At 41.7% G+C, this 26,709-nt stretch overlaps 1 protein-coding gene across 2 annotated transcripts in view; it reads right to left on the bottom strand.

Annotated features, from left to right (window-relative positions):
* CMYA5 (cardiomyopathy associated 5) overlaps window positions 1-26,635 on the bottom strand; it is a 46,426-nt gene extending 19,791 nt beyond the window's left edge. The window contains exons 1-8 of one of the 2 annotated variants that reach the window (XM_086479976.1): window positions 26,472-26,635; window positions 16,416-18,657; window positions 12,308-16,283; window positions 7,272-11,521; window positions 4,900-4,995; window positions 3,979-4,212; window positions 2,258-2,280; window positions 870-991 (exon numbers count right to left, since the gene is read on the bottom strand). In XM_086479976.1, coding sequence (XP_086336102.1) covers window positions 870-991; window positions 2,258-2,280; window positions 3,979-4,212; window positions 4,900-4,995; window positions 7,272-11,521; window positions 12,308-16,283; window positions 16,416-18,657; window positions 26,472-26,635 — 11,107 coding nt within the window. Of the gene's footprint in view, window positions 1-869; window positions 992-2,257; window positions 2,281-3,978; window positions 4,213-4,899; window positions 4,996-7,271; window positions 11,522-12,297; window positions 16,321-16,415; window positions 18,658-26,471 lie in introns of both variants that reach the window. The other variant, XM_086479975.1, reaches the window with a different exon arrangement.
* Window positions 26,636-26,709: the final 74 nt, after the last annotated feature.

Raw genomic sequence — 26,709 nt, 5'->3', positions numbered from 1 at the left:
GGCTTTGTTTGAAAAGCCAGAAAGTGACTACAATGGAGGTGGTGTGTGTGATGGTGAATGGGAGGTCACAAAGCATGACAGTGAGATGCAAGATCCCTAAACAACCCTTCTCTTGAGAAAGAAACACTGGAGTGAGATCCCATTATAAGGAAGATGAATCCACAAATGAGTGCTGACAAAGTCTTCATCGACAGCTGTCCAGATCCAGATAACTTCTATAGGTGTACATACAAGCAGAGCAGAAAACCCGTACAGGCAGAGCAGAAATCCTGCACAAGCAGGTTTTTCACGGGACATGAAATACCAGATAGAGATGAATAAACACCTTTATCATGTGCAATTTTCACTGCTTCCTTCTGAAGCAGAGGCTGTTTCCAGCTACAGTTAACCACTTTCCCTTCACGTCCCATGGGGTTTCAGGTGCCTCCATTCACTTGGCACAAGCAGAGGGACCTTGGCCATCAGCCAGCCTCCAGCTCTCCTCCCCACACCAGCGATGCTGGGGCTGCCTTGCTCAGAGGAAGAGAGCTCAGGAGACCCTTTGATTGCCTCTACTTTGCAAGGGATCAGCAACTTCTTTACCCCTTGGAGATTTACAGATAGACACCTTCTGCTAACCTGAGGTACAGACTGAAACGATGCAAGAATCCCCCACTTTAGTACTTTTCCCTCTGTTGCTCATCTTAGTGTGCCACTATAAGCTAAACACTTGTGCACAATTAGACTTCGTTTTATACTCCACTCTGATTGCTAATTACATGGTTTGCAAATTTATACTTCTCAAATAGATCCTGTTTTTATCTTCCTTAAATTTCCAAAGCATTGTCAAAATGTTAGCTTTTGTAAAGACAATATTCAGAGATTCTTACCAGCCACACGTTTTAAGGAGTGCTGGTTGCTTTGTCCTGGACTGTCCGCATAGTGCTCAAACAGTGAAAAAGCACTGGGTACCTTTTCTAAAGAGAGGGTAGTGTCCATTGCAGAAAGTAACCTATTTGGAAGAAAACACATAGCTGTCTGTATAAATCCCTTGTGGCATCACATAGTTTTCCAAAGGCCAGAAGCAAAGACCATGCAATGTACGCTTCTCTATATATTTCCCACGAATTTGAGGACAACATGCAAGGAGACGCTGTTTCTCTGATTTTGAACATTTAGAGCCTACTGCGATTTCGGGTCAGGAGCACAGTGAGAGCGCATGAGGTCTGTACACACTTGACCCGTGAGAACGTGAGGATTTGAAGTTCACAGTAAGACTCTCAAGAGCACAGGGGGGTTTGAACATACTAGTGCAGTGCCTTTAAAGGTTACAAACCTTAGAGCTAATATACAGCAGCTGACTCCAGAGATGTAATGTAAAGCAACTGCTTGTGGCAAGCAACAAAAACATGAGAAGGGAGATAGATTCCACTTAATCAGCCTATATTTGCTGAATTCATTGTGGGAAAAAACCCAATATATTTTTAACTCTGAGGCAGAAGCAGCTTTAAGGAAATTAAAGATTTTTTTTTTTCAAGGCAACTGAATTTTACCTTTCTCTCCTTTATTTTTCAGTCACTGAAGTAGCTAATTATGTGTAATCTTAACAAAACACAATGACTATGAAATACAGTTTCTTTAGAAAAACATGCATTGTTATACAGACTTCTTAACCTTTTTTAACAACTCAGGTATTATCAAAGTAAAGTAATAACCAAACACATGCACAAAATAGAATCAATTTTAAGTTTAATGTGTAAGTAAATAAGTAAAGACCAAGAATACAGAAAGCACTGGAAAATTGCTTTGTCCCATTATACCTGCTTTATTCTTATGCAATAAACTACATGCAGGTATGTGACCAGACTCTCACATTTTGACTTAAAACAGGTGAGTCCAAATCTGTAGTGATGTGAAAAAGTGAAAAGTCTAAAAGATGAAAGCATGGTCAAAAGGTTTTTTAGTCTATGTGTGTATAATAGTAACTGCAAGGAACATCTGTTTAAAAACATCTGTGTAGAGATCTATTCTTCAGGTGACGTTTTAAAATGCTAATTGTTTAACTGATGTGTTACAGGACCTGTGCAAAACTCTTCAAAACCAGTCAGTTACAGCAACAAGTATATAACCTCTTCCCTTAATTTAATTATTTGCAAGATTTATGGAAGTAGCTATGAATATTAGCAGTGTGTTTTCAAAGCTTGCAAACACTAAATGAAGCATCCAGCATGCTAGGCCTAGTACTCACTACAGTGCACTTAACCCATACTTCATATACCTTTTATTCAATTCTTTTGATGACTAGAGGAGGAAAAAAAGAAATGTATTAACAGTTTTCAAAACTCTGAAAGTGTTGAAGAGTCACTCTTCTAACAGTCTTGCCGCTCTCCACAGACATAAAATACACACAGCTTTGTTGACTTGATGTTGTCTGGGATGCTGCTCATTCATACAACAGAGAATTTGGTTCCTTAAGAATATTCCACTTCAAAGCTCTGGCTCTGCAGGCTGTTAGAGTCTAAACCTGGTTCTAAGCTCCTGAGGGGTCAGAGTTCGATATCCAGGTTTAAGGACCAGAGCACAGTGAAATACTTTCTTAAACCAAGGCTTTTACAGAAAGAAATCACCTGCATGTTAAGAACACTTTAATTCAAATTCTGGCTGAAATCTCCTTCATAACTCATTACTACGGGCTGGGTAAGATTTATACTTCATGGAGTGAGAGTTTCTTCCATGCTCCATGAATCTTCAGCTAACATTCCCTGGTCCATGGACAGAAAAGTTCCTGTCCTTTATCATTAACAGAAGGGGGCAGGGAATCTAGTAATTTTCACATCCCACAAAAGAATTTCAGACTACAAAGTTATCTCTTTGCCAAACCACTGATCCTGAACAAAGTTCAGGAAAATAAGTTAATTTTTGTGCATCCCGAAATAACCAGCCTACAACAGCATTCACTTGGTTACAGGATACAAAGACGTTGAGTAGCTTAGAGCAGGGGAGAAAGCCAAATATTGCTCCACCATTTCTATAACTGCTGGTATATGGGCTGGGGGCTTGTATTTGAAAGCTCTTTTATTTTGCATGAATGATCAGTCTTTAGACAGTAATTTGAACTTTTCATTCTTGCATCCCAGGATAATTTCTCTGCAACTTCCAGACTAATTCCATAATGGGAGAAGATTATTGTCCTCTTCAAGACTGCTGATACACTTCTATAGAGGTGAAAGTACCACAGCTGACTTACAGACAAGTCTTGCAGCACAAGAACAATTTTGGAGGACCCAGGTCATTAATGATTAACCTGCAAGACCCTCTGAAACCAGTTTAAAACTGACTACTACATGAGCTAGATAACTCCAGTCATGCAGATTCACAAGGGGGTTTTTTTAAATCCAGAAAGGACCATTATAGACGTGCACCTCACAAGCACATTGCTAAACCTAGCCCACTGTTGTGGTTTAACCTCAGCCTGCAACTAAGCGCCACATAGCCACTCACAGTTTTTCAGCTGTAAAAATTTATCACAGCCTCGGTAGTTTGAGTGCATAACTACTGTCCGTGTCTGCTCATATAAAAAAAAAACCACAAAAAACCCACAACACAACAACACCTCTGCTTTGGATAATTTTCAATTATACTTTCTTATTTCACCTTTATTTTTCACACAGTAAAGTACCTTTTATTCTAACATTTCTTACTCCTCAGTGGACAATTAATTCTAGATAAATTATTGAACTGTCTTTTAGCTTTCTCTTCACAATTTTGATGGCATAAGTTATGTTTTAATCTTGTGCATCATCTTTGTATTTCTCTCTGAACGTTCATATAACAAAAGCAAATGATTTAGCAGTTTCAGAGTGGAATAGTTGAGCTTGCAGGATTTAGCTATCTTAAAAAAAAAGCAAGGTAAAGAAGTCATTCTCAGCGTAGGTACAGTATAAGTGCTTTCCTAACTAGTATCATAAAAGCTACAGTATGAAAGCCATTTTTACTTACATTTAGGAAGACAAATCCATCCAGCTCCTCCATTTCTTTTACTGTCGTCTCCAAAGTTTCCTTTGCTGAATCAACAGTTTGTTGGAAGTTAACCATCTGTTCGTACAAGTACTCCATTTTCATCTTCTTCACTTCCTCAAAGTTTTCTGATTTCTCATCATACTGTGCTACCACTTTCTTAAGCATCTCTTCATTCTGCTTTTCTAATAACTCTGCATTTTTCTTACAGTTTTCCTGCAAAATAAAAACAGATGTAAATTGATCTGCAGAATAAAATTACAACACTTAATGAATATACAGAAATTCTCAGTTACTCATACATGCGCTATCTACTAGAATCCTTCTGGCATCCTGACAATAACAGAATATTATTTCTGTAAGCAAGCTCATCTGGGAGAAATAACACTAGAGAAATACATTAAAAACAATGTCAGATTTGTTTTTTTTTTTTTCTGTTAGTGTTTAAAATTAAACTTCTATATTTAAGCACTGAGACAGGAAGTCTAACTACAAATAGCTAAAAAGCCACACTTTAAACTGAAATTAATACAGTCCTCAAGGCCTAAGAACTTGGACATTAAGAACTTAAGACTTTGGGCAACTCATAGAGATATTGAGATGCTTCACACAGGATTCTAAATAAAGACATAAACAGCATGAGTATTTTAGAAGCATAAACAAAATTAAGGGAACTTTTTCCTCCTGTGCTTGACAGTCACATATTCCACTCTCAATAATGTGCAAAAAAGCGCAATATTTTCTTCCCCTAAAGTTAACACCTTCCAGTGGGAGAAGTCAATTTGAGGATTGGAGAATCAGCCCATTTGAGTGAAGCCAACACACTATAAAACAAGGCGAGCATATCTTAAAAGTAATTTTGTAGAAGGAAAGAAAACTAGTGTGATAAAACACTAGACTTACCTCAACAGAGTTAAATAGAGATTCAATATCACTCACGAACTCCTCAATCTTCATTGACTTTTCTTCCAGTGCTATTAGCAATTCACTTAACTGATCCTAAAATTTAAAATGTTTCAGTAACATAAGCATGTTATTTTTTGGAAGTTTTTACACACAACTTATTTTGGTGAATATTTTTTTTTGCCACAAGCCACCATTGGAACAATTGCTAAATTAAGTTCAAGTATCGCCCTGGCTACAAAGACAAGCACAGAAATAGCAACTGGAACAGTCACAAAACTGTTGCCTAACCAAAAATGTGAGCTCGGTTCAACAAGGTGCTGAGTGTCTATGCAAGTTTTTGAACGTCACAAATTCCGGTGCAGCTTTGCTAGAGACTGAGAGTACTCAGAGGCTCATGAAGGTGCTCAAGAGATCACAAGAACAAGACCATAAATAGGAAGATAATACAGGTAATTATGAGGTTAATAGATTATGCAGTGTCATGATTTTTTAAATTAGAATTTTAAAGACATTCCCTATAAAGCAGAGTTCATTAAAATCACTGGTTGAATTAGATGTGGAAATAATAGCAGTTCAAGGGAAAACAGGCATCAGAGATGTCTCAGAACTTTTTCTTAGTCCTTCTTGACCTGTTGGGAAAGCAAGCTGGCCATCTGCCCAGGTGCAATTCATAATTTATAAAAATACTTAGTTTTAATTAGCTGGCATAGATCTAAAAGGAAAATCAACTTCCTTTGGTAACAGCTCCCTATTATGGCAAAATTCTACAGATAGATCTGTTGAAAACTAGCATATGACTTTCCATGAATTATAAATGTCACATTGGACTGTACACTTGAAAGCTCACTTCATAAATATTTAGGGCCAATCACCAAGATTCAGAGGAAAATTTCTGTTTGTCAAGATAACCTATAAAATTTGACTGGTCCCATCCATAGCTCTTTTCATTTACTATGAAATTCTGTTTCTACAGTTAAAATTCAGGCAACAAGCATTTTGCTTTCTCAATGTTTTCTCAGTAATTATACAGAAGTAACAAGAAACATATAAATGCCATCTCAGAGTAACCTGAGCCCTGACTGCTAGAAATCATGTGAAGCCAAGCCTGTGTTGTGGCCAGATTTAATATCAGCTTCATGTCCATGCTCCACAGCCAGGGAGTGATATCACGGGATGTTTATTTGTGGCTTAACTTGACTTGCTGCAATGTAGGTACATTTGAGGGATGGCTGGGGTCCGTGACTTTATTAGTGACTTACTTGTGGCTAATTATCACCTCTAAGTCAAGCATGAATGGCCATATATAAAAAGCAACTCTGCTGTCATACCTCTGCACACCATAGAGATAGTTTGTAAATACTGGTATTTGAAACTGCCACATTGACTCCTACTTTTAATTTCTGGTTTTTTGCACATGAGTTAAGAGAACCCCTTCTGGAATTTCAGTGAAATTACACAAAGTCTGTATTACCATCAGGCGAACATGGGCCAGGAAAGAGACTTCACCTTTCAGATACTGGGGTGAGACTAACTAGCTAGTAACCAAGAAAGGAATATCTGTATACTTGTGCATGAACAAATCTGATATGGGAAAGTGAGACATCACATGCATGTTGTTTTCACAAGCAGAACTGCAACTTAATAAGGAATACCTTCCACAGAAATGAAAGTGTTTTCACTAGTATTGATAGCAAAGGACTAGGCTACTGAAATGGAGGTAATTTTTTATCTGTCTTTTAAAGTGGTACAGCTTAGGGATAGTGGGAAGAAGTAGGACTTTCTAAACTCTTACCTATGCTACAGATAAACCAGTATTGGCACAGATGAACATGAACTGAACAGAAAATGAGGATATCGTTTCACAGAACTTGTAGTGCCAACTGTGTAACTCATTTAACATCTCTGAGGAACCTACACATGTAACTGGGACAGAAAACACTTTACGATGGTCTCCACATATGGAGGCTTCTGTACCTCATCAAGTGAAATAGGCTGCTGTTATAAAGTTTTCTTTTCACAGAACCAATACTCTTCCCATTTCTGCCCCTACACATACAAACCAGAACAAACTTAAACAGATGAGAAGGCTAAAATACGGAAAGTCTGGTAACAGTACATGTAAACAAGGACATTCAAACTTCTGAACAAGTGAAAATATCAGTTTAGCAAGCTTAGGACACCACAGAATACCTTAATAAGGTAATCTCCCTTCAAGATCTCTAACAGGTGTTTAGGAACAGTTTTTATTTTATAGACACTGTGACATAGCCTCAGGACTGCTCTATGAAGCCTCTCCCCTGACAGCACAGGAGGTCTGGAGAAATTAGCCTCAGTAGTTCCTTCCCTCACCCAAATTAATTAATTCCTACCTTCATCTTGGTTGCAGCATCATCTAGTGTTGTGACTTCATGGTCTTTATGGTCTCCAAAAAGCTTGTCAATAGCAGATATTGGGCATTTGCAGAGGTAACAATATGTGTCTGCTTGCACTTTCTTCAGTTCTCTTTGTGGGCTCTCAACTTGAGGCATGTTTGTTGCTGACTTTTCAGGATACATCACCACAAAGCCTGAATCTTCAAACTCAACAGGTGTTCTTTCCTCTGGCTCATTAACAAATTCATAACTATCACCAGCATGCTCAAAAGAGTCCCTGTCTTCAAATAATAGCTCCTCATGTGTTAATTGAGATGATATTTCGTCTTGCAGAAGTTCTTCTTGTGTAATCACATCATAGTCCATAGACTCAGCGAAATCTTCATAAACATCAGGGTGCTGCTCCTCTCTTTGCAAGTCTGGCTTCTCTGTTTGCTGAATGGTAGGGACACAGGAAAGATTTTCCTGAGTATACTGATCATCTTCACTATCTTCAACAGGAGTCCTGACATATGGGACATATTTTTCCATTTGAGGAACTGTTGTTATGTCATGCTGTTCTTCCTGGGTTTTACCAGCTTCTTGATATGCAGCTCCCTGATAATCCACTGGTTGTCTATAAGCTTGATGACTTGATTGTTCTGGCAACTCCTCAGTTGTTTCTACAGGTACATTTTGTTCTTCTCTTTGTTCAGTGGTATCAGATCTTGCACCTGAAAGAATTACTTTGCTTCCAAAAGGAATGGCATGCATTGGTTTACAAATTGTTGCTTGAATATCACTGTCAACTTGGACTTTCTCTCTCTCCAAAACACCCCTTTCTGGCAGAACCTCAGTTCTGACACGTTGGACATCACCAGAATCCTGCTCGTATTTGTCCTCTGAGCTCTGAACTGAAATTCCTCCACTAAAGGACTCATCCTCTGGTATCTGATCCTTCTGAGGCCCTGTGGCCTTACTTGGAAGTTCATCTTTAAGAATGTATTTTTCAAAATATATTCCTGTTCCATCATCTGTGTCTGAATTTCTACTAGGGAAAGATGCATTCGAATTACCACTTTCCTCATCAGAGTGAGTGTCATCCTTTGTCTTTTCTCCTACTGCTTCTGCATAGAGGTCCTTGTATAAAAAAGATAGAGCAGGTGGCTCCTCTAGAAGCTCTGGATTAACTGCAGCAACAGTGGTAGGGAACAACAGAGATCGTTCTAGCACTCCTTCTTCTGAATCGAAGAGGGGGGTCCCTGGTGACTTCTGTTCATCTTCTATGTATGTAACCTTTTTACTGCTAGTATCAATTGATTTCTGCAGAGTTAAATGTTTTGGAGCATATGCAGAGGACTGCATTTTGCTTTCTTCTTTCACAGTACCGTAAAAGACTTCATCCAGATCCTCAAGCAAGGAAAACTCTTCCAAAGTATCTACCTCAGTACTTTCTTTAAAAGACATTGCTTCTTCCTCAGGTTCATTGGGGACTTCTGACACAGGAAACAATGAACTTGGTCTTTCAAAATGTGGCTTAATTGGCGATTTGTCATCAATCAATGTATATTTTTCAAAATAATCCATATCAGCCATACCATTATCAGGATCCAACACTACATTATTATTGTTTTCTGGCAACATAGGATTTCCTTCTTGTGTTTCTCTGCTTTCCTCAACATCATCATTTCTAACCAACTCTCTTAGTTCATGGCTTACAGGCTTTCCCAACACTGAGCTTTCTGAAATTTTTGTGGTTGTTCCAGAAGCTAGGGCTCTATGGCCATCATCAGCTAAATGTCTTTTAAATGAAGGATTTGTTTCCAAGTATTCTAGTTTATCTGGCATGTGTTTACTTTCTTCTTGATCAACAGAAGAAATATGTGTAGGCGTATGAATATTGAGTATTTCATAACCTTCTGAAATTATATTAAATAGATCCTTTTGTTCAGTAGTCTCTGAAGTATGCTGACTGTCTTCTGCAGTACTTGCATGTTCCATTTCTTCCTCTTCTCCTCTCAGGTAATGTTCAGTCACTTCAGACCCTTTGTCTACCTCCGGATGTTTCATTGCTTCCATTTTTGTAGGGTTTCCAATGCTAGTTTCATGCTCAGGAACTTTGTCTGGCCCTGGATTATGTCCTACCATAGATGGTAAATCATACCTTTGCATCCTGTGACTAGTGTCTGAGGATATTCTGTGGGAAATTTCATCTGACACTGAATCAGAAACTCTAAACATATGTCCTTTATTCTTTGTAGCACCATGAACTGTAAGTCCTGTGCAACTTCTAGCCGGGAATGGTTTTGATCCAAACCCAGAAGTCTCCTTTGGAGGAAGTTGAATTCCTTGCCTGTCTACATCTGCAGCTCTTACTGGACTAATTGAGCGAGCTTTCACCTCTTCTGCCAGCCAGCTAGCTAGCCCAAAAGATGGAATACCTGGATCCTGCTTGTCATCATAACTAGAGCTAATGGACTTCATCTGTGCTGAAGAAAGGCTGTCCCATTCACCAGAATAACACTGACTTTCATGTGTCACAGTTTCATAAACAAGATCTGATGAAACAGCTCCTAGATGCTCTAAGGATATATGCTTTTGTTCTGCAAAATACTGTTGCATTTCATGTCTATTTTCTGCTTCAGTACAAATGCCTGAAACTATGTTAGATTGCTTTCCAAGCATCCCTACTACATTGGATAAAGATGATGGAATATTTTGTTTCTCTTCATCTTCAGTGAAAATCACTGATACTGACTTTTCAGGCAATGTATGAGAAGGTACAAATGAATCTGATGACATTGCTTGCTGATCTGCTACAGCAGTCAGCTTTGACTCTGTGGTCCCCGGCTTTGGCATTGTCTGCACATCAGGTTGCATTTTTTCCTTGTCCTGCTCAGTGGTGAATTTAGGGGGACATCTTAGCTGCTCTGATGACAAATATTTTGACTCCAGTGAATGACCTTGAGATTCGTGCTCGCCTTGTCCTCCTGTGTGCATTAGACATATACTCTCCATTGGCACTGTCTTCAAGCTTGCTGGTTTAGGTGAACAAAGCTGAATTTTTTGCAAATCTTTTTCATCGTGTGGTGGAATTTCATGTTTATACTCTGATTGTGCAGACTGGGGAATAAGTGACTGCATCCTTTGTGTTCCTTGTTCAGCAAGGGACCGTGTGGGAACCAAATACTCAGAGGCTGGTTCTGAATAAGGTGGAATTTCTTGCTGACATGTTCCATCAGCTGAATAAAATGTAACTGAATGTTCAGACTCCAGTTTTGAAGGTACAGTTAAATAATCTTCATTTTCTAGAGTCTCTGCTTTATCTGTAGAATATAATAAATTTAATTGTTCAGATTCTAATTGCTCAGCTCTGTGGAAGTGATGTGGAGTCTGTTCTCTCTCTGTTTCAGGTAAAATTACATGTTCAGCTTCTGACTTTGCAGCCACATGCAAATGTAAATGATTTTTTGTATTCTCTGCTTCTTTTCCTGCAAAGAAACCTGACTCAGGCTGGGCAGTTTCTGACTGCTCTGCTTTACAGTGAGTGTAATATAAATTTAAGTGCTTGGGGGACAGGCCTCTAGTTACAGGTGAAGACTTTGGACTTCTTTCTGGTTTTGTTTCAGAGACAGAGCATGAAACACCCAAAGGTACAGATGTTGTTTGTTCAATAACAGATGAATACGGTTGAATATTTTGGCGTTCTGTTTCCTCACTGGAAAAGGATAAATCTTGTTCAGTTTCCAGCTGAGCAGTTAGAGATGAAGTAGCCCCAGTGTCTTGCTTCTCTGAATGTCCTGCTTTCAGAGGGACCATTTCATGCTTTTCTGCTTTGTCAGTAGGACTTAATACATCTGATTGTTCAAAGTCTGGTTGTGCAGTTCGCTGCTCCTTTGTTCTGCCAAAGGTATCTGGTACAGAAGATGTTTCCTGTCGCTCTGTTTCAACAACAGAGTACTGCAAATTAATGCACTGCAGTTCAGGTTGGGCCCCATCCCTCCACTCCATTTCACCCGTGAAATATGATGTCTCTGGATGCTCTAGCTGGGCAGACTGTGCTTGCTCTGCTTTGCCATAGGAGTACAATAAATCTGGTGGTTTCGTTCCACAAGTCTCTGCTCTGTCAAGAGAATATGACAAATCTGGACATTTTGATTTTAGTTGTTCCTGTTGCAAGTCCTCTACTTTTCCTGTGAAATATGAAAAATTAGAAGGCATGAACCCTGCTCGTGCAGTTTCCTGTTTTTCTGTTTTGCCAAGTGAATGCAATAAACCTGGTTGCACTAAGCCTAACTGTGAAGCTGATTTCTGCTTTCCTTCACCAAGGGAGTGCAAAAAGCCAGGCTGGGCTTCTCGTCCTTCTAGTTTGCCAAGGGACTCCAAAAGCTCTGCCTGTTGCCGTACTTCTTGGGCAGGTTGAGAGTGCTTTGATTTGCCAGATGGATAGGATAAATCCATTTCTTCTACTTCTGGTTGTTCAATTTCATGATGCTCTTGTGGGCCAATAGAATATGACAAATCTGGATAGTTTGATTTCTGGCACATAGTTTCCTCTTCTATTTCTCTAAAAGGGTAAGATACCTGCGGATGTTGCGACTCTGGCAATACCATTTCTTGTTCTCTTTCACCAGAAGAATACAATGAGCCTGTATGTTCCATTTGACCTTGCACAGTTTGCATTTCATCTGTTTTACCAAGGGCATATGTTGAATCTTGTTGCCCAAAGTTCATTTGTGTTGCTTCTTGTGACAGTGTTTTGCAAATGGAGTGTGGTAAACTGGGAAGTTCCTGCTTTGGATGCTCAACCTCTGGTTGTCTTGTTCCTCGCCATTCTGTTTTGCCAGTGACACGCAGCAAGTCCTGATGCTCTGCTTCCACTTGTACAGTTTGCGGTTGCTCTGTCTTCCCAGGGCAAGATGATAAATCCGGTTGTCCTAAACCAGGTTGTGTGGTTTCTGGTTGCTGTGTTTTATCAGTGGAATATGATAAATCTGAATACTCCAACTCTTGTTTTTCCATTTCCTGTTTGTCTTTTTTGCCAGAGGAATACAAGAAGTCTGGGAATTCCCCTTCCAGTGGGGCCCTATTTGGTTGTTCTGCTGTGCCACAAGGACTTGAAAACTTTGGTTGCTCCCATTTCTGTTGTACTGTTTCCTCTGGGTGTAATGTATAGCTTCTCCTCTCCTGTTTGACCTCCAGTTGTGCACTTTGTTTTTCTTCACTAACAGAAGAGGACAAATCAGGGTGCAATACTTTGCCCACGGGATCCGGGATATCTGGGTGTTCAGACTCCAGTGGGGCAGCCCATGATGGCTTTGTTTTGACAAAAGAATGTGAAAAATCATGTTCTTTCAACTCTGGCTGTGTTATTTCATGACAGTCTGCTGTGCCAACAGAGAATGACAAATCTACATATTCTGATTTTGCTTGGAAATTTTGCAGTCCTTCTGTTTTCCCCATAGCACATTGCAGCTCAGGGTGTTCTGCCTGCATTCCTGCGGCTTCCCATTGCTCTTCTTTGATGAAAGATGATGAAAAATCACTGGACTGTTCCTGCTCTAGTTGAACTTTTTCTTGTTGTTGTACTGTGTCAGTGAAACGTAATAAATTCGGATACTCCAAATCAACATCAGCAGTTTGAGGCTGCTGTGTTTCACCAGTTGAACATGATAAATCCATTATTTCTGCCTCTGGTTCTATGCTTTCACGATGTTCAAATCCTCCAGCAGATAAATCTGAAGGGTTTGATTTTGCATCTGCAGTTTCTTGTTCTTCACTAAGGGAATAAGGCAACTGTGAATGTCCCAATTCTGGCTGTGCTTCCTCACCTTGTGCAGTTTTTTTGAAAGAATGCAAGAAGCCTGACTGCACCTCTTGAGCAGTTTGTGCTCGCTCTGTTTTGCCAAGCCAAGATGATAGATCTGGTTTTCCTAATACTGGTTGTGTAGTTTCTTGTGTTTGTGTTTTATCAATGGAATATGACAAATCAGGGTGCTTTGGCTCTGGTTTTGCCATTTCTCTTTGCTCCACCTTTTCACTATGAGATGATGCATCTGGACCTCCTAGTTTCTCTTTTGCAGCTTGTGGATACTCTGCTCTGCTGACAGACTGTCCCTCATGAAGGAGTCCCAAGGCTGTGTGCTGCATCCCTTGCTGACCCACTTTGTCAGCGGGGGCTGCCAAGTCTGTGTGGCCCAGCTCCAGCTGGGCAGGAGGGAGTTGCTCTGTTTTGTCATGAACATACAATGCATCTGGCTGTTCCAACCCCAGCCAGGTTGTTTCCTGCGCTCTGTCAAGGGAACATACTAGACCAGGGTGTTCGGGTTCCAGCTGTGCAGTTTGCAGTACTCCTGCTTTGAAAACAGAATAAGGTGAGTCAGGATGTCCCTGCGCTGGTTCTGCCATTTCTTTTTCTTCTTCTACTGTACCCTCAGAATGGGCCAAAACTGTTTTCTGTTCTGCTTTTCCAAAAGGATAAGTTTGTTCCATTTCTTGTCGTACTCTTTGTTGCACCTCTGTGTTGTCCAGAGGATATGTCACATCAGTCTGCTCTGCCTCTGGTGGGGCCATTTCATCATTCAGCCTGTCAATGGAAAATGATAAATCTGGTTGTTTCAAGTCCTCCTGGGCATGTTGTAATTGCTTTCTTTCACTAGGAGAATATGGTAACTTTTCTTGCTCTAGCTTCTGTTCTGTGGTTTGCTCCTGCTTTTCTCTGCCAAGAGGAATTTTTCTGTGTTTCTGATCCAACAGTATTACTTCTTGTTGGTTTGTCTCATCAGTGGAATGTGACAAATCAGGACGCTTCATTTCCCACGTTGCAACTTCCGGCTCATTTGCTTTGCCATGAGAATATGCAAAATCTGAATATTTTGACTCTATTTGTGCAGTTGCTGGAGAAGCTCTTTTTCTGGCCACTTTAGGCAACTCTTGATGTTTAAACTCAAACTCTTGAGTTGCTTGTTCTTTGGCTTTACCAAAGGAAAAAAATAATTCTGGATATTTTGAATTCAATTGTAAAGTTTCTTGCTGGTTTCTTTGGACAACAGAATATGACAAATTTGTGTATTTAGATTCCACTTCCACACTTTCACCTAGTGCTGCTTCACATAGTGTTCCCAGTGAATCCAAATGTTCTGATTGTAGTTGTGTTTCTCCCATGGAGTACGAGAGCTCTGGGTGTCCTGACTCCTGCTTTATGATGTTGCCTGGTTTTGCTTCACCACTGTCGCATGAAAAATCTGGATGTTCCATCACCAGTGGTGTAGTTTCTTGTTGCTTCAAACGAAACGGTAAGGTTGGATGTTTCAACTTTTTTTGTTCATCTTTGTGAAAGAAATCTGGATATTCGGAACTTATTTCCATTTCCAGTAGAGCTTCTTTTCCACTGGAAGATGGCAAAAATTTTTGCTCCAGCTCTGGATGTAATAATTCTTGTTGCTCTGTTTTGCCAGTAAAATGTGACAGAAATGGTTGCTCTGATTTGTGTTGTGCCATTTCCTCCTGCATTTCTGCACTTACATAAAATGTCTGTTCTGGATATGCTGGCTCTGTTTGCATTTCTTCTTGCATTTGTTCACTGAAAGAATACGGCAAAGACAGATGCACTAACTCTGGTTGAGATATTTCTTGCTGTGCCAAATTAATTTGGTCTATGACCTGTGGCTTTTCTTGCCCCCAGGCTTCTGACAAATCTGAATACTCCATTCCTATTTGCATAGCTTTTTGTTGGGCTGGTTCCAGCCCTCTTTGTACTAAATCTTGTTTTTCTGTTTTGTCGAAGGAATATGATATATCTGGCTGGGCCACATCGCACGCTGTTGTTTCCTGTTGCTGACTACCAGCAGTGGAACAAGAGGGAATCGGCTGCTCCTGCTCCATTTGTGCTGTTTCCCAGGGTTTTGCTCTGTCAGTTGAATGTGAGGACCCCAAAGATCCTGTCTCCACTCCTTCTTGCATTACTTCTTCAGTGGTAAATAAGAAATCCCTATTTTCTGAAGTTAGTTGTACATATTCATGTTGCTCCACTTCACTAATGAAACATGATGGCTCTGGACCTTCTAAGTCTCTTTGTACAGCTTCTTGTGCTGTTTCTCCCTGGAAATATAGTGAATCTGCTTCTTCCAGCTTCAGTTGCAGTATTTCCCGTTGTTCTGTTTTGCCAGTGGAATGTGCTATCTCTGGCTGTTCTGTGCTCAGGTGTGAGGTTTTATGTTGCTGTTCTTTTCCAATAGAGTGTGGCAAAACTGGATGCTCTGACTGCAGTTCAGTATTTTCTCCTTGCACTCCCCTGGCATGGGAATACCTCTTATCTCCAGGCTGTGAATCCTGCTGTACAGGCTGTGGCTCTTCACCTTTGTCACCAAAATATGACATAAGAGAGTTGTCCAAATCTGCTTGTACCAATTCTTGCTGCTTTGTTTTATTTGTGGGATATGGTAAATCTGAATGTATTGTTTCCAGATAACCAGTTTCCTGTGTCTCAGCTTTTCTGGTGGAATCAAGTGTGTCTGGGTGTACCGACTGGAGTTCTGCAGTGTTTTCCTTTTCTGCTCCTTCCATCAAATATGATAACTCTGAAGGTACTAGCACAAGCTGTGCTGTTTCTTCTTGCTCTGCTTTTTCAGGCGAGTAAGGCTCTGGCTGTTCCAGTTCAAAAGGAACAGATTTTTGTTTTTCTGTTTCTTCCCCGGAAAGTAAAAACTCCTGATATTCTGTTTCCAGCTGTGCACTTTCCAATTCCTCCACTTCTTCCCTGGAAAAAGAAAAGTCTGGATGATGCATCTCTAGCTGTGCACTCTCTGATTCCACCATTTCTTCTCTGGAATATAAGAAATCTGGCTGCTCCATCTTCAGTTGTACACTTTCTGATTCTCCGATTTCTTTGCTGGAGTATGAGAAATCTGTCTCCACCTGTGCACTTTCCGATTCCTCCATTTCTTCCCTGGAAAAAGAAACGTCTGGATGCTCCATCTCCAGCTGTGTACTCTCTGATTCTTTTGTTTTTTCCCTGGAAAAAAATTCTGGCTGCTTTGTCTCCAATTGTGAACTCTCTGATTCCTCTATTTCTTCCATGGGATACAAATAATCTGGCTGCTCTGTCTCCAGTTGGACACTCTCCAATTCCTCTGTTTCTTCCTTGGAATAGGACAAATCTAGATGCTCTGTCTCCAGTTGGGTAATTTCTGATTCCTCTGTTTCTTTCGTGGAAAAAAGCAATTCTGGATATTCTGTCTCGAGTTTTGCACTCTCCAATTCTTCTGTTTCTTCCCTGGAATATGAGAAATCTGGATGTTCTGTTTCCAGCTGTATGCTTTCTGGTTCTTCCATTTCTTCCCTGGAAAAACAAAAGTCTGGATACTCCATCTCCATCTGTGCACCCTCCAATTCCTCTGTTTCTTCCTTGGAAAAAGAAAAATCCAAATGCTCTGTCTCCACCTGTGTTCTCTCAGATTCTCCAGTTTCTTTGCTGGAATATGAGAAATCTGGATCCTCCATCGCAATTTGTGCACCCTCTGCTTGTTTAATTTTTTCAATGGAATAATCAGGGGGATGCAAATCTGCTGCTTTATGTATAGCTGAAGTTTTCTGAGTTTTTTCTGTTTCTGTATGAATAGGATATGAAACGCTGAAATATTTAGATTCTATCTTTTCAGGAATAGGTGAATTTAATTTAATTACTTGCTCCTCTGTTTCCTGAAGGGAGGAGGAAAAGTCTTCTTCAGACTTTGTTTGCTTCTCTAAGTGAACATTTCGGGTTTCTGGTGGTGGCGTCTTTTGATACTCTTTTTTTTCAGCAGAATACGATAGACCCAAAGGCTCAGTTTCTGACAGTGCAGTAGTTGATGAGCGACGCTCAGTATCTTGCGTTTCTGTTTCTTTTACAGATTGTGGTAAAAGCACATGTTCAGATGCAGATTGTGCAGTTTCTGGTGACTGAAGAATAATATCCTCCTGTTCTATTTCAGATACAGTGGAATATTTGGATTTCGTTGATGGAGCACTAGGTAAGGAAGAATGAACTGCTGACTTCTGTGCTTCCCTCTCAGGGTGTTCTGACGCGGATGCTGTAGGCAAAACAGGTTGGGTACTTTGTCTATCTAATTCATTAACAAAATCTGCTGAAACAGACTGTGGCGCAGAATTGGGCTGAATTTCCTGCTCCTTCAGTTCATCCAGATGATCTGATGCTGTCAGCAAGGATTTGTCTGGTTTCTTGTTTGCATTTTCATCTGAGGCAAGCGGCACTTGTTTCTCTGATTTATCATCAGACTCTAATGAAATAGAGGTCATTTGCTCTGTTACTGACCTTTTGGCCACAGGTGAATAACTTTGCTGCTTTCTGGCTTCTTCAGGAGGGCATGACTTCAGGGAATATCCCGATACCGGATTTGGAGTCTCCGAAAGAGATTGTCTGTCTTTTCTGTCTTCATGTTGAAGAGTTGTTTCTGCACCAAAGCTTGAAAATCTTCTTGGTTTATCTTTCATTTTAATGGGTTTCATATTTTCAGGTAAAACGTCATCTTTATTAGTAAGCTGTTTTTCAGCACGTGTTATTGGTGAAGAATAGCTTTGATTTGCATGTGCTGTGGGTTGTTGTCTTTGCTCCCTTCTTCCCTCTGATGGTGTTTCAAGAGTTTTGCTTCTTGCTCTCTGGAAAGGTCTTGGATGTGTTGCCTCTGAAAAAGAACTGAACTTCTGCAATCTTTCTTTCACTGATGTCTCAAGGAACTGTTCTGAATCTCCTGAAAATGAGCTACTTCTTTGGATTCTAGTTTTCTCCAATGTTTCAGGGGCTGGCTCAGTCCCTCCAAATATTGAATTGAACAACTGAATTCTAGCTTGCACCGGTCCTCCAAGGATCGGGCCTACTTTTCTCAATCTGCTCTCTCTAAATATTGATCTTATCGGAGCACGTTTTACTGGCTCTTCTGTGATGTTCTCTAGATTTTCTTTGTCATCCAGCGTTTCCTCATCTGTGTCTTGTGCTTCCACCTGTTCAACATTCAACACAGAGGCGTGTACATCTCCTAGAACAGTTCTTGGTTCTTGCCTCTGCATTCCAGAAGAGTCACGTTTTTTATTGCCCTGGCCTCCCTTCAGGCTTGTAGCCATCAGCACTCTATTTGAAGATTTGCGCTTCCGTTTCCGAATTATCTTACCCTCATCCATAATAAAGATTATTTTTCCTGGAGGAGAACCTACTGGTGAACTTTCCATACTGTAAAGATCAGAAGTTGTACTAGTTTCTGAGGCCCAGGGAGTAGAACACCTGCTCGAGCTAGTTTCCCACATTATCCCACTGTCTTCACTTTGAACTGTTACCATAGAAAAGGAAGGGTTAGTCATAATGTACTGCAGCTTGGGTTTCACATCTTCACTTTGGATAACATCTTTTAAACTAGAAACAAAAAGAACAAAAGAAAAAAAAGAACAAAAGGAAAAAATTGTAAAAACACACAACAAATTAAATTATTGCTTTACATTAAAGTAAAAATACTTTTCAGAGTTTATAAAAATACTGCATAGATTTTGAAACATCAGCAGAAGCAAAGTCATATTTCATCTGACAAATGTATTGTAGTTAAATTTCTGTAAAGCTGCATGTTGCAAGGGTAGTTCAATGAAGGGAAGGTGTTTAAATGCTCATGACAATGCAGGAAAAAAAGACTTTGATCTGACCTTGTTTTGCCAGAGTGAGATTGAGCTGATTCTGGGGCTATTCTCCAGATTGTGGTTATCTCACAGTATAACTTAAACCTTGCATTAAACACTTATAAGGTACTGTCAGTGTTTTAATAACACCCACACTTGCTTTGTCCAAGCATAAATGACGATACAATGCTCAACAGAGTAGAGAATGTATCCTCTACTTTGTTACCGTCTTCTCATAGGTTTCATCCTCTAAACTCTACATGTTTAACAAAAGAATATATTAAACAATAAAAATGTATTGAGCCCTCCCCGTATGAAATAACCATGTTTTATAAAGCTAACTTTAAATCTTAGGATATGCAATCAGCACACTGTCATACGCTGCAATCAAATTTCTCTCAGTTAAAAAAAAAGGCCGTAGAGAAATGTTTTCTGGGAAGCTTTAGAAAAAAAAGGTCTTAGAAATAAAAGTGTAAAGAACAGCAAAATCAATTAAAAGACATAATATTAATTTTTTTAAGTGCTTTTAGGGTTGCAATATTTATTAAAACCAAAGCATAATAAAGGCAATCAAAACATTCAACCCCAATGTTTCTTGAGTAGACAGTAGTTCATTTACGGAAATGGTATTAGTAGCTGATGGGAAGAAAGGCAGAGTATCTGCTGGCAAAGGCAGAGGCTTCAGTAGAGTGGAAGAAGTGGTGAAGTCTCTGTCACTCCCATGGAAGGACGCAAACCTGTGGCCACACAACATCCTACTTCCACTGAACAGAGGGAAGGATCACTTTCCAGGAGATTAGGATAAAGCACTTCAGCAGAATGAAGAAATCTGATCCTGACCATGGGAAACACGGCCTCCTGCAGAGGCAAGGGGACAGCACTGAGGAGCAGCTGGCACTGGTCCAGAGCGCATGGCAGAAGGCAGAGGTCTTTGAAGGAGGAGAAGAGGAAATCCTGAGATGGATCCTCCATCAAGCATACACTCTGAACTGTAAGGCTTTGGTAAAGAGCGCTCAGCAAAATTGCTCAGTACCTACTGGAAACAAAAAGGTAATCCTGATACTAGCAGTGCTGAATTTACCTTTCCACAAACTTGCTCTCCAGAGCACAGAACAAGAAGGGCTGAGCTGGGCTGGCCCATGCTGAGGTCTATGCAGACTGATGGACAGACCATCTCATCTCTGATGTCCTCAGTGCTAACTGAAGACTGACGTTACCCTGTGGGACAACAGCCTGACCAGGCAGTGGCGGGACAACATGATATCAAAATCCAGTGACAGGGCTTAAAGCCAATTGTGGTTACTGGGCTGGCTTGGAGACTGTGACTAGCAGGACAGCTTGGACTAAAGCCCACAAGCCAAAGTGAGTCTGACTGCAATACTAAATAACCACATCTCAGCAAAAAAACATGAAACCCCAAACCATCCCTCAAACAGATACAAAACCAGGATGTACAGCTGATTACCTGCCTTGATGTAGTACTCTCTAGTAATGCTAGCTCTGTAAGGTAAAATTTACAGGTTGGAGGAAGAGGCAAAGAAAAATAATCTGTACCAACTTTGCTGCTAGCTTTTTCTTTGCCAGTTTCATGGCTTGGCATTAAGTTGACTTGGACAAAGTAAATTAAAATAAACTAAACTATATCAATAGTACTAAGGAAGATTTCTGGTCTTATTTGAGTCCAAAATAACAGATGACTAATATTTTTTTACCATTTTTCAACGTCTAGATCACCCTCGTATATTTTTCTGCACTACTTGGTATTATTAAACAAAACCCCATGCATAACAGAGCAGCACTCCCACTTCAGATGATATTAGTGAATAAGAATGGGCTGCCCTGGCCCTGGCTATTCAAAAACTTGAATTATTCATGTCATTGTCTCATTTCCAAGGTTGCAGCCACAGTCCATATTTCTCCACTGTGTGACGAGGTGGTGCTGTATATTTTCAAGACCAGGATGAAAGACACTTAAGTAAAGCATTTCATTCCAATATACCTGCTGCCCTAGTTTTTATAAAACTTACATGCTGCCCAGTAGTAACTGAAATACCCCTCTCTAGTCAGAGCAAGTGTCTGCCATTGCACAAAAGACGATTGCAATATTTCATCTCCATAAATGCCTCCTGGGACAAAAGCCAGTTCTGCCTTTTTTCCACCAAATCGTATTGGCATGGGTGCTGTCAGTTTGTTATTTCCCTGCTAGGACGTCGACTCAACTTTTTATAATTCTTGAGGACACTGACAACCAGTTTTGTGCTTCCTGTCACAATAGCTCAACCCCAGATTTTTCTTATCGCCTCCTCCTGCTTCTCACAGCCCTCTGCTTCTGACTACAACTCCCATGCTGTTTCCACAGGGATTTCAGGTTTCTAGTCTAGCCCGGCAGGCTGGGCACACATTCCCTTATATATCATACTAGGGAAGAGTTTTCACCTCCCCAGCTGTCGGAGCTGTCGTGTTCAGACACACTGACTGAGGTCTGTCCATCTGTGCTACACGACCACCATCACAGAGAAGCACAGCCAGCACATCAGCTTTCTAAAATCCTCCAGAGCCTCCCTTCATCCTCTTCACATCAGACCTTGACACTCCTGGTATCATCAAAATTTTTTGCTGTTTGCTGCATAACACCCCGCAAGCTGAAAACAACCCAGATAAAATGACCGAGATGTCAAGCTGTGGCAGTAGCCTGCACTGACAAGATTTTGCATCCCCTGAAGGCTCCTACTCTAGCCCTGCAGCCACAGTGCAGGGGAGGTAGAAACTGGTATTGGCCAGCTTGCCTTCCCCGTTGGAGGAAACACTTTATTTTTCTGTGTTTGTGTTTTTCTTCTGTACATTCCTGTAGTTTCTGCCTTTACCACATTGCCCCTTTCCCTCTACAGCAATCAGTACACTCAGCGAGGTCTCTGCCTATTGCTCTGCATTTCCTAGGGCTATAGCTTGTCCATTCCCTTCTTCAGGGCGAGAGAATTAGGAGCTACAGAAAGTCATTATTTTGAACCCAGCCTTTCACTTGCTAACTTACTGCTAACTTCCTTCAGTGTTAATGATGCCCCTTCTGGCAACACAGAGGCTCATGCATCTGTCCAAATTCAAATGAATAATTATCTAAAAGCAGTAAGACAGCTGCTTGCTCTGTTACAAAGCTGAATTTTATTAACAGTAGCTGGGAGCCAGGAGCTGGGCCCATCTCTCACATTCTGTTCTACCCCCAACACTTGCAAGTATCTGGGAAGGGACACAACCCTCTGCGGTGCTCGTCTCTTTTCCAGACGTCAGGTCATGGCATGGATTCGTGGCACTGCTAGTTGCAGCTTCAGATGTTGCTTGAGAAACAACAGCACCTCTGTGCCCCAGAGGTTTGCCCTGCTACTACACTCTGGATTCTTCACCGAACAGGTCGTGGTATGAGCACAACTACCAAACATACGTGGCAATCTGGGTGGGAGGCTTCCTTTACACAGTGATATAATCACTTTTGTTGAGACCTAGTGGGGAACTTCTTCAAGTCTGAGTGTTATTTTAGATCCAAACTGCAACGCAGACCTTTATCAAGGGCTCTGTTATTATCATCTAAAAGCCTTAAGAGAAACAAAACAGGGAGTGCCCAGCTGCAGCTGCCAGCAGGACACTGGGATGCGCGGTGGGGCTGCCAGCTGCACTGCTCCCTGCTGCAATGCACCCACCTCAACATTTCACCCCGTTCAGCTGCTACCGGCGCCCTTTTGCTTCGTCCCGCTACGTTTGAAACTGTGTGCGCAGGGCAATGGAAAGCCTCCACTTCCCGCTGCCCTGCCCTTCCTCACATGTGCGCCTGCCAAAAACAGCCCTGCCAGCCTGGCTCAAGGCAGACGCTGCCTCCTCTAAGGAACTAAAATCACACACCCTTTCCCCACATCTTTCTCTGCTTTGAGGACGTCCTGGCAAGCTTTTCCTTGGGAAGACAAATCCCCAGAAGTCCCCTTCCTACCATCCCATTTGCTATCATTCCACTCCTTCACTCTCCTGGATGCTGTGTCATTCCCCCGGTGGCAGGCAGTCCCCTTCTCCGCTGTGCTTCCCCTTTCACCCACTTCTCCAATAATTCTAAGCTAGACTTGGCTCTAAAGCTCACACACCTCTGATCTTTCTGTGGATGGACAGCTTCATTAAAAAAAAAAAAAAAAAAATTAATAAATAATTCCAGAACTCCAGGACTTTCTTCCTATTTACTGGCCTTAGGTCACAACTAAAGTAATAGAGAAAATGAGCCCTATACCCATTCCAGGCAAACCAGCTACCAGGAAATGCATATAAATTGTCTGCAGAGCCATTTTTGTGTAAGCCCTGCAGACAGACACATCCAGAGACCTTTCCACTGCAAAAGGAAATCAGCCAGAAATGGTCCAAGAAACAGAACTGTTTCAGAGCAGCTCACCCATCACATAGTTGTTAGAGAAACTGATGCTGCGTGCTAGTCTCATCTTGCATAAAAACCTGTGTTAGGAAACCAAATTATTTAAAGATTACATTAGAAAGGGTAATAAGGTGTGAAGCCCAAACTTTTCTGCTTTTTATGTGCACACATCATAATTTTGGGGTAGGCCATAAGCTCTGCTGTAGCTTTTGGGATTTTACTCCCCGCGGCTGCTGCAGCGGGTGTGGAAGCAGAGTGGGTCGGTCAGGGCTGAGGGGCTGGTATCCCGGGGAACACCAGGGCTTTTCTGCTTCTTTCACACAGGCATTTGCTGACCTTGGGTCAGCCATCTTGCTACATAACTGTTATAAAATAGGTATGTGAATACTTAGCGTGCTTGAAAGGTGGAAATATGAACAAATGGGGAATTTCCCACTGCTGCAACATTGCATGACCAGGTGATGTGCAACTGCATGTAGAGGGGGAAGAGAAAAGCAGCAGAGAGCATGGTGGTGTTAAAAATAAATTGATGACAGCAGGGGCCAGGACACGCTGTCTTCAGCCAAGTTTGCATATTAGTTAAACCTCCTCTAAAGCTATGTTTGCAAAGCACACACACAGCACACACACACAAAAATCTGTTTTGCAACAAGGGCTTGAAAACCTCTTTGTCAACAAATAATTAGCTTACAGCTTGAGTAAATCTGTCCCAGGCGCTCGGTCAGGCTGTTCTTGCTTAGCCAGCACCTCCCAGGAGCTCTGCCCAGGCACTGGGCGCAGGAGAAGACCTTAAGCTCAACAACAATGCTGACATTTGCAAAACCAAAATGTAAGCAGTTAAAAAGTCAGTTTTATTTAACTTTACTAAGCTATTACTGAGCGCTTGGTGCAGTTACCATATCTGTGCCAAACCCAAAATTTTACATCTCCTTTAACCTAACTAAACTAAGCAAATGGACTTAAACACACTCAGTTACCACTGAGCATAGCTGTTAAAAACCTCTCCAGTAGACTCTGACCTCTCATTTTAGTAAGACAGTTAAGGATGGAGACAAACTTTGCAATGCTTAATGTAACAGAAAGCTAAAGGGAATGGTTGCTGTGATTTAATTAAGTGGCAAGATGCAATGCCCAAGTTTGCGTTGCGGAGGCTGTCAGCTAGAAGCAAGATCCAGCTGTGGGGAGCTGCTAACAGGCACCTGTGGAGAAGTAGTCCTCCCAGCACAGGCAGTAAATAACTGTGAGGCTCCTGTTAAGGGAAAAGTTAGCCATTCCCACTTATGTTTTACAATTTGAGTTTTATTATTAGCCATTTAATTGCAGGTTCCATTAAAAAATAATGAGTCAGTTTCGTTAAGGGACTAGAGCATCTCTCCTATGAGGAAAAGGCTGAGAGATTTGAGGCTCTTTAGCCTGGAGAAGACTGAGAGGGGACTTTGTCAACACTTACGAATATCTAAAGGGTGGGTGTCAAGAGGATGGGGCCAGGCCCTTTTCAGTGGCTCCCAGCGACAGGACAAGGGGCAACGGGCACAAAATGGAGCACAGGAATTTCCACCTCAGCATGAGGAAAAACTTTACTTTGGGGGTGACAGAGCACTGGAACAGGCTGCCCAGGGAGGTTGTGGAGTCTCCTTCTCTGGAGATGTTCAAAACCTGCCTGGACACGTTCCTGTGTGATCTGCTCTAGGTGGTCCTGCTCTGGTAGGGGGGTTGGACTAGGTGATCTCCAGAGGTCCCTTCCAACATCTACCACTCTGTGATTATGTGATTGTAGCTGTCTGCAGTGAGTAGCTCTGCTCCACCATCTTCAGCTGGTTTTCTCATAGGGTTGCACCAATGTGCAAGCAGAATTTAACAGCACATAACCCCTCTCTCTGCCAGCACAGGACTGAAAAGCCAACATCTCCCTCAGGAGAAAAGCAGCGTTACACACCGGGGGTGTCCCCTCACTTTGGAAAACTAGCTCTCTATTCCCTCTGCAAAGAGGTTTTCCCACAGTCCTGGGCTACATTTCCCTGTTTGGATTTTGTTGCTGCAGGACTCAGGATGGCTTAGGCTGCATAGAGCCCCCTTGCCTCTCTTCTGTAGTCTTCTTTCTCCCAGCGACCATCAGCAAGGTCAGAAAGCACTTTGAACTGTGATATACCCAGACTGGTTTGTAAACGCTGGAGGGCTCCACAGCACTGAGGTTTGGGGAACCGTTTGAAGTAAATTGCTTAAAAAACCCATTTTCTGGAAATACCTTAAACTGTCAGCTTCAATGTCTTTGGTTCTTCCTATATTATCCACCCAAAACTGACAGGCTTTACTCAAGACAAAAAGAAATCTTGTAACCCAATATGCGCCAGGGGACTCTCGGGCCTCACGGTCTCTTTTTGAAACCAACAGGGCTGTCACGGCCAGAGGAGTCCGTCTGCGCCGATTGGGTTGCAGACGCCTCCACATCCTGTGCAGGACCAGGGCCACGCGCTGGGCACCGGGCCACTGTCTCGCTCATTATTTTCCTGATTGTAAGAGAGCAGTATTAGGACAAGAAATGGTTTCTGTGTAAGAGTTATGAAGAAAAAAATAAGTTAACAAAAAAAAATATCAGAGTGATAAAATATTCCTCATTGCGCCCCAAAAATCAGCCACACAAATTGTGACCAGTGGTGGTGAGTACGTAGCAGCAAGTTTTTCATTTTTCTGGGGAAGAAGAGACTGAAGAGGGAGGGACAAGCAGCAAGGAAGAAAGGGTAATGAAAAGGAACAAATTTCAATGCACCATTACAATCTCTGACCATTTTCTCCCTGACAAACAAATCCACAGAGCATTCAAGACTGATATGTGACAAAGTCAGCCAGAGAGGGAGGAGCAGAGGCAGATGCCACTTGAGCTGGCAAGCCAGAGTATCTTTATATAGAAAAGCTTTCAGGGAACTCAGGGCAGGCGCTTACTGCACAAAACTTAATTACAGCCAGACCCATCTAAAAAAAACCCCATTAACAGGTGTGTCTCCCCTCCCCCTTTTTTTTATCTGCAGCAGTTGGGGAAGGCAAGGGGGAAAGGCACTAAAACCAGCTCCAGGCTCCAGTACACACAACCCCCAGGGACGGTGCTTTGGGACAGAGCTGCCAGCTCCCCCCAAGGCTGTGAGTCCCTGGGGAGGCAGTACCTGTTAGTCAGCTCCTCCGCTTCCTCTGGGTCCACAGCCTCCTCCTCCTCCTCTCCTTCTTCTTCTTCTTCTTCTTCTTCCTCCTCCTCCTCTTCTTCTTCATCCTCTACAAAGGACGAGGTCTCAGACACTCTGTCACACTCGGTGCCACGGTACCCCTCCATGCCCTTCCCAGCTCAGGCCCTCACTGCTGATTTTTACCCCCAACCCTGTCCTCCCCAGGGTTGCCTGAAGCAAC

This window comes from Leptosomus discolor, chromosome Z, assembly GCF_034619465.1.
Source record: "Leptosomus discolor isolate bLepDis1 chromosome Z, bLepDis1.hap2, whole genome shotgun sequence".
In the NCBI taxonomy this organism is placed as follows: Eukaryota; Metazoa; Chordata; class Aves; order Leptosomiformes; family Leptosomidae; genus Leptosomus; species Leptosomus discolor.
This window is presented reverse-complemented; position numbering and strand designations above follow the sequence as displayed.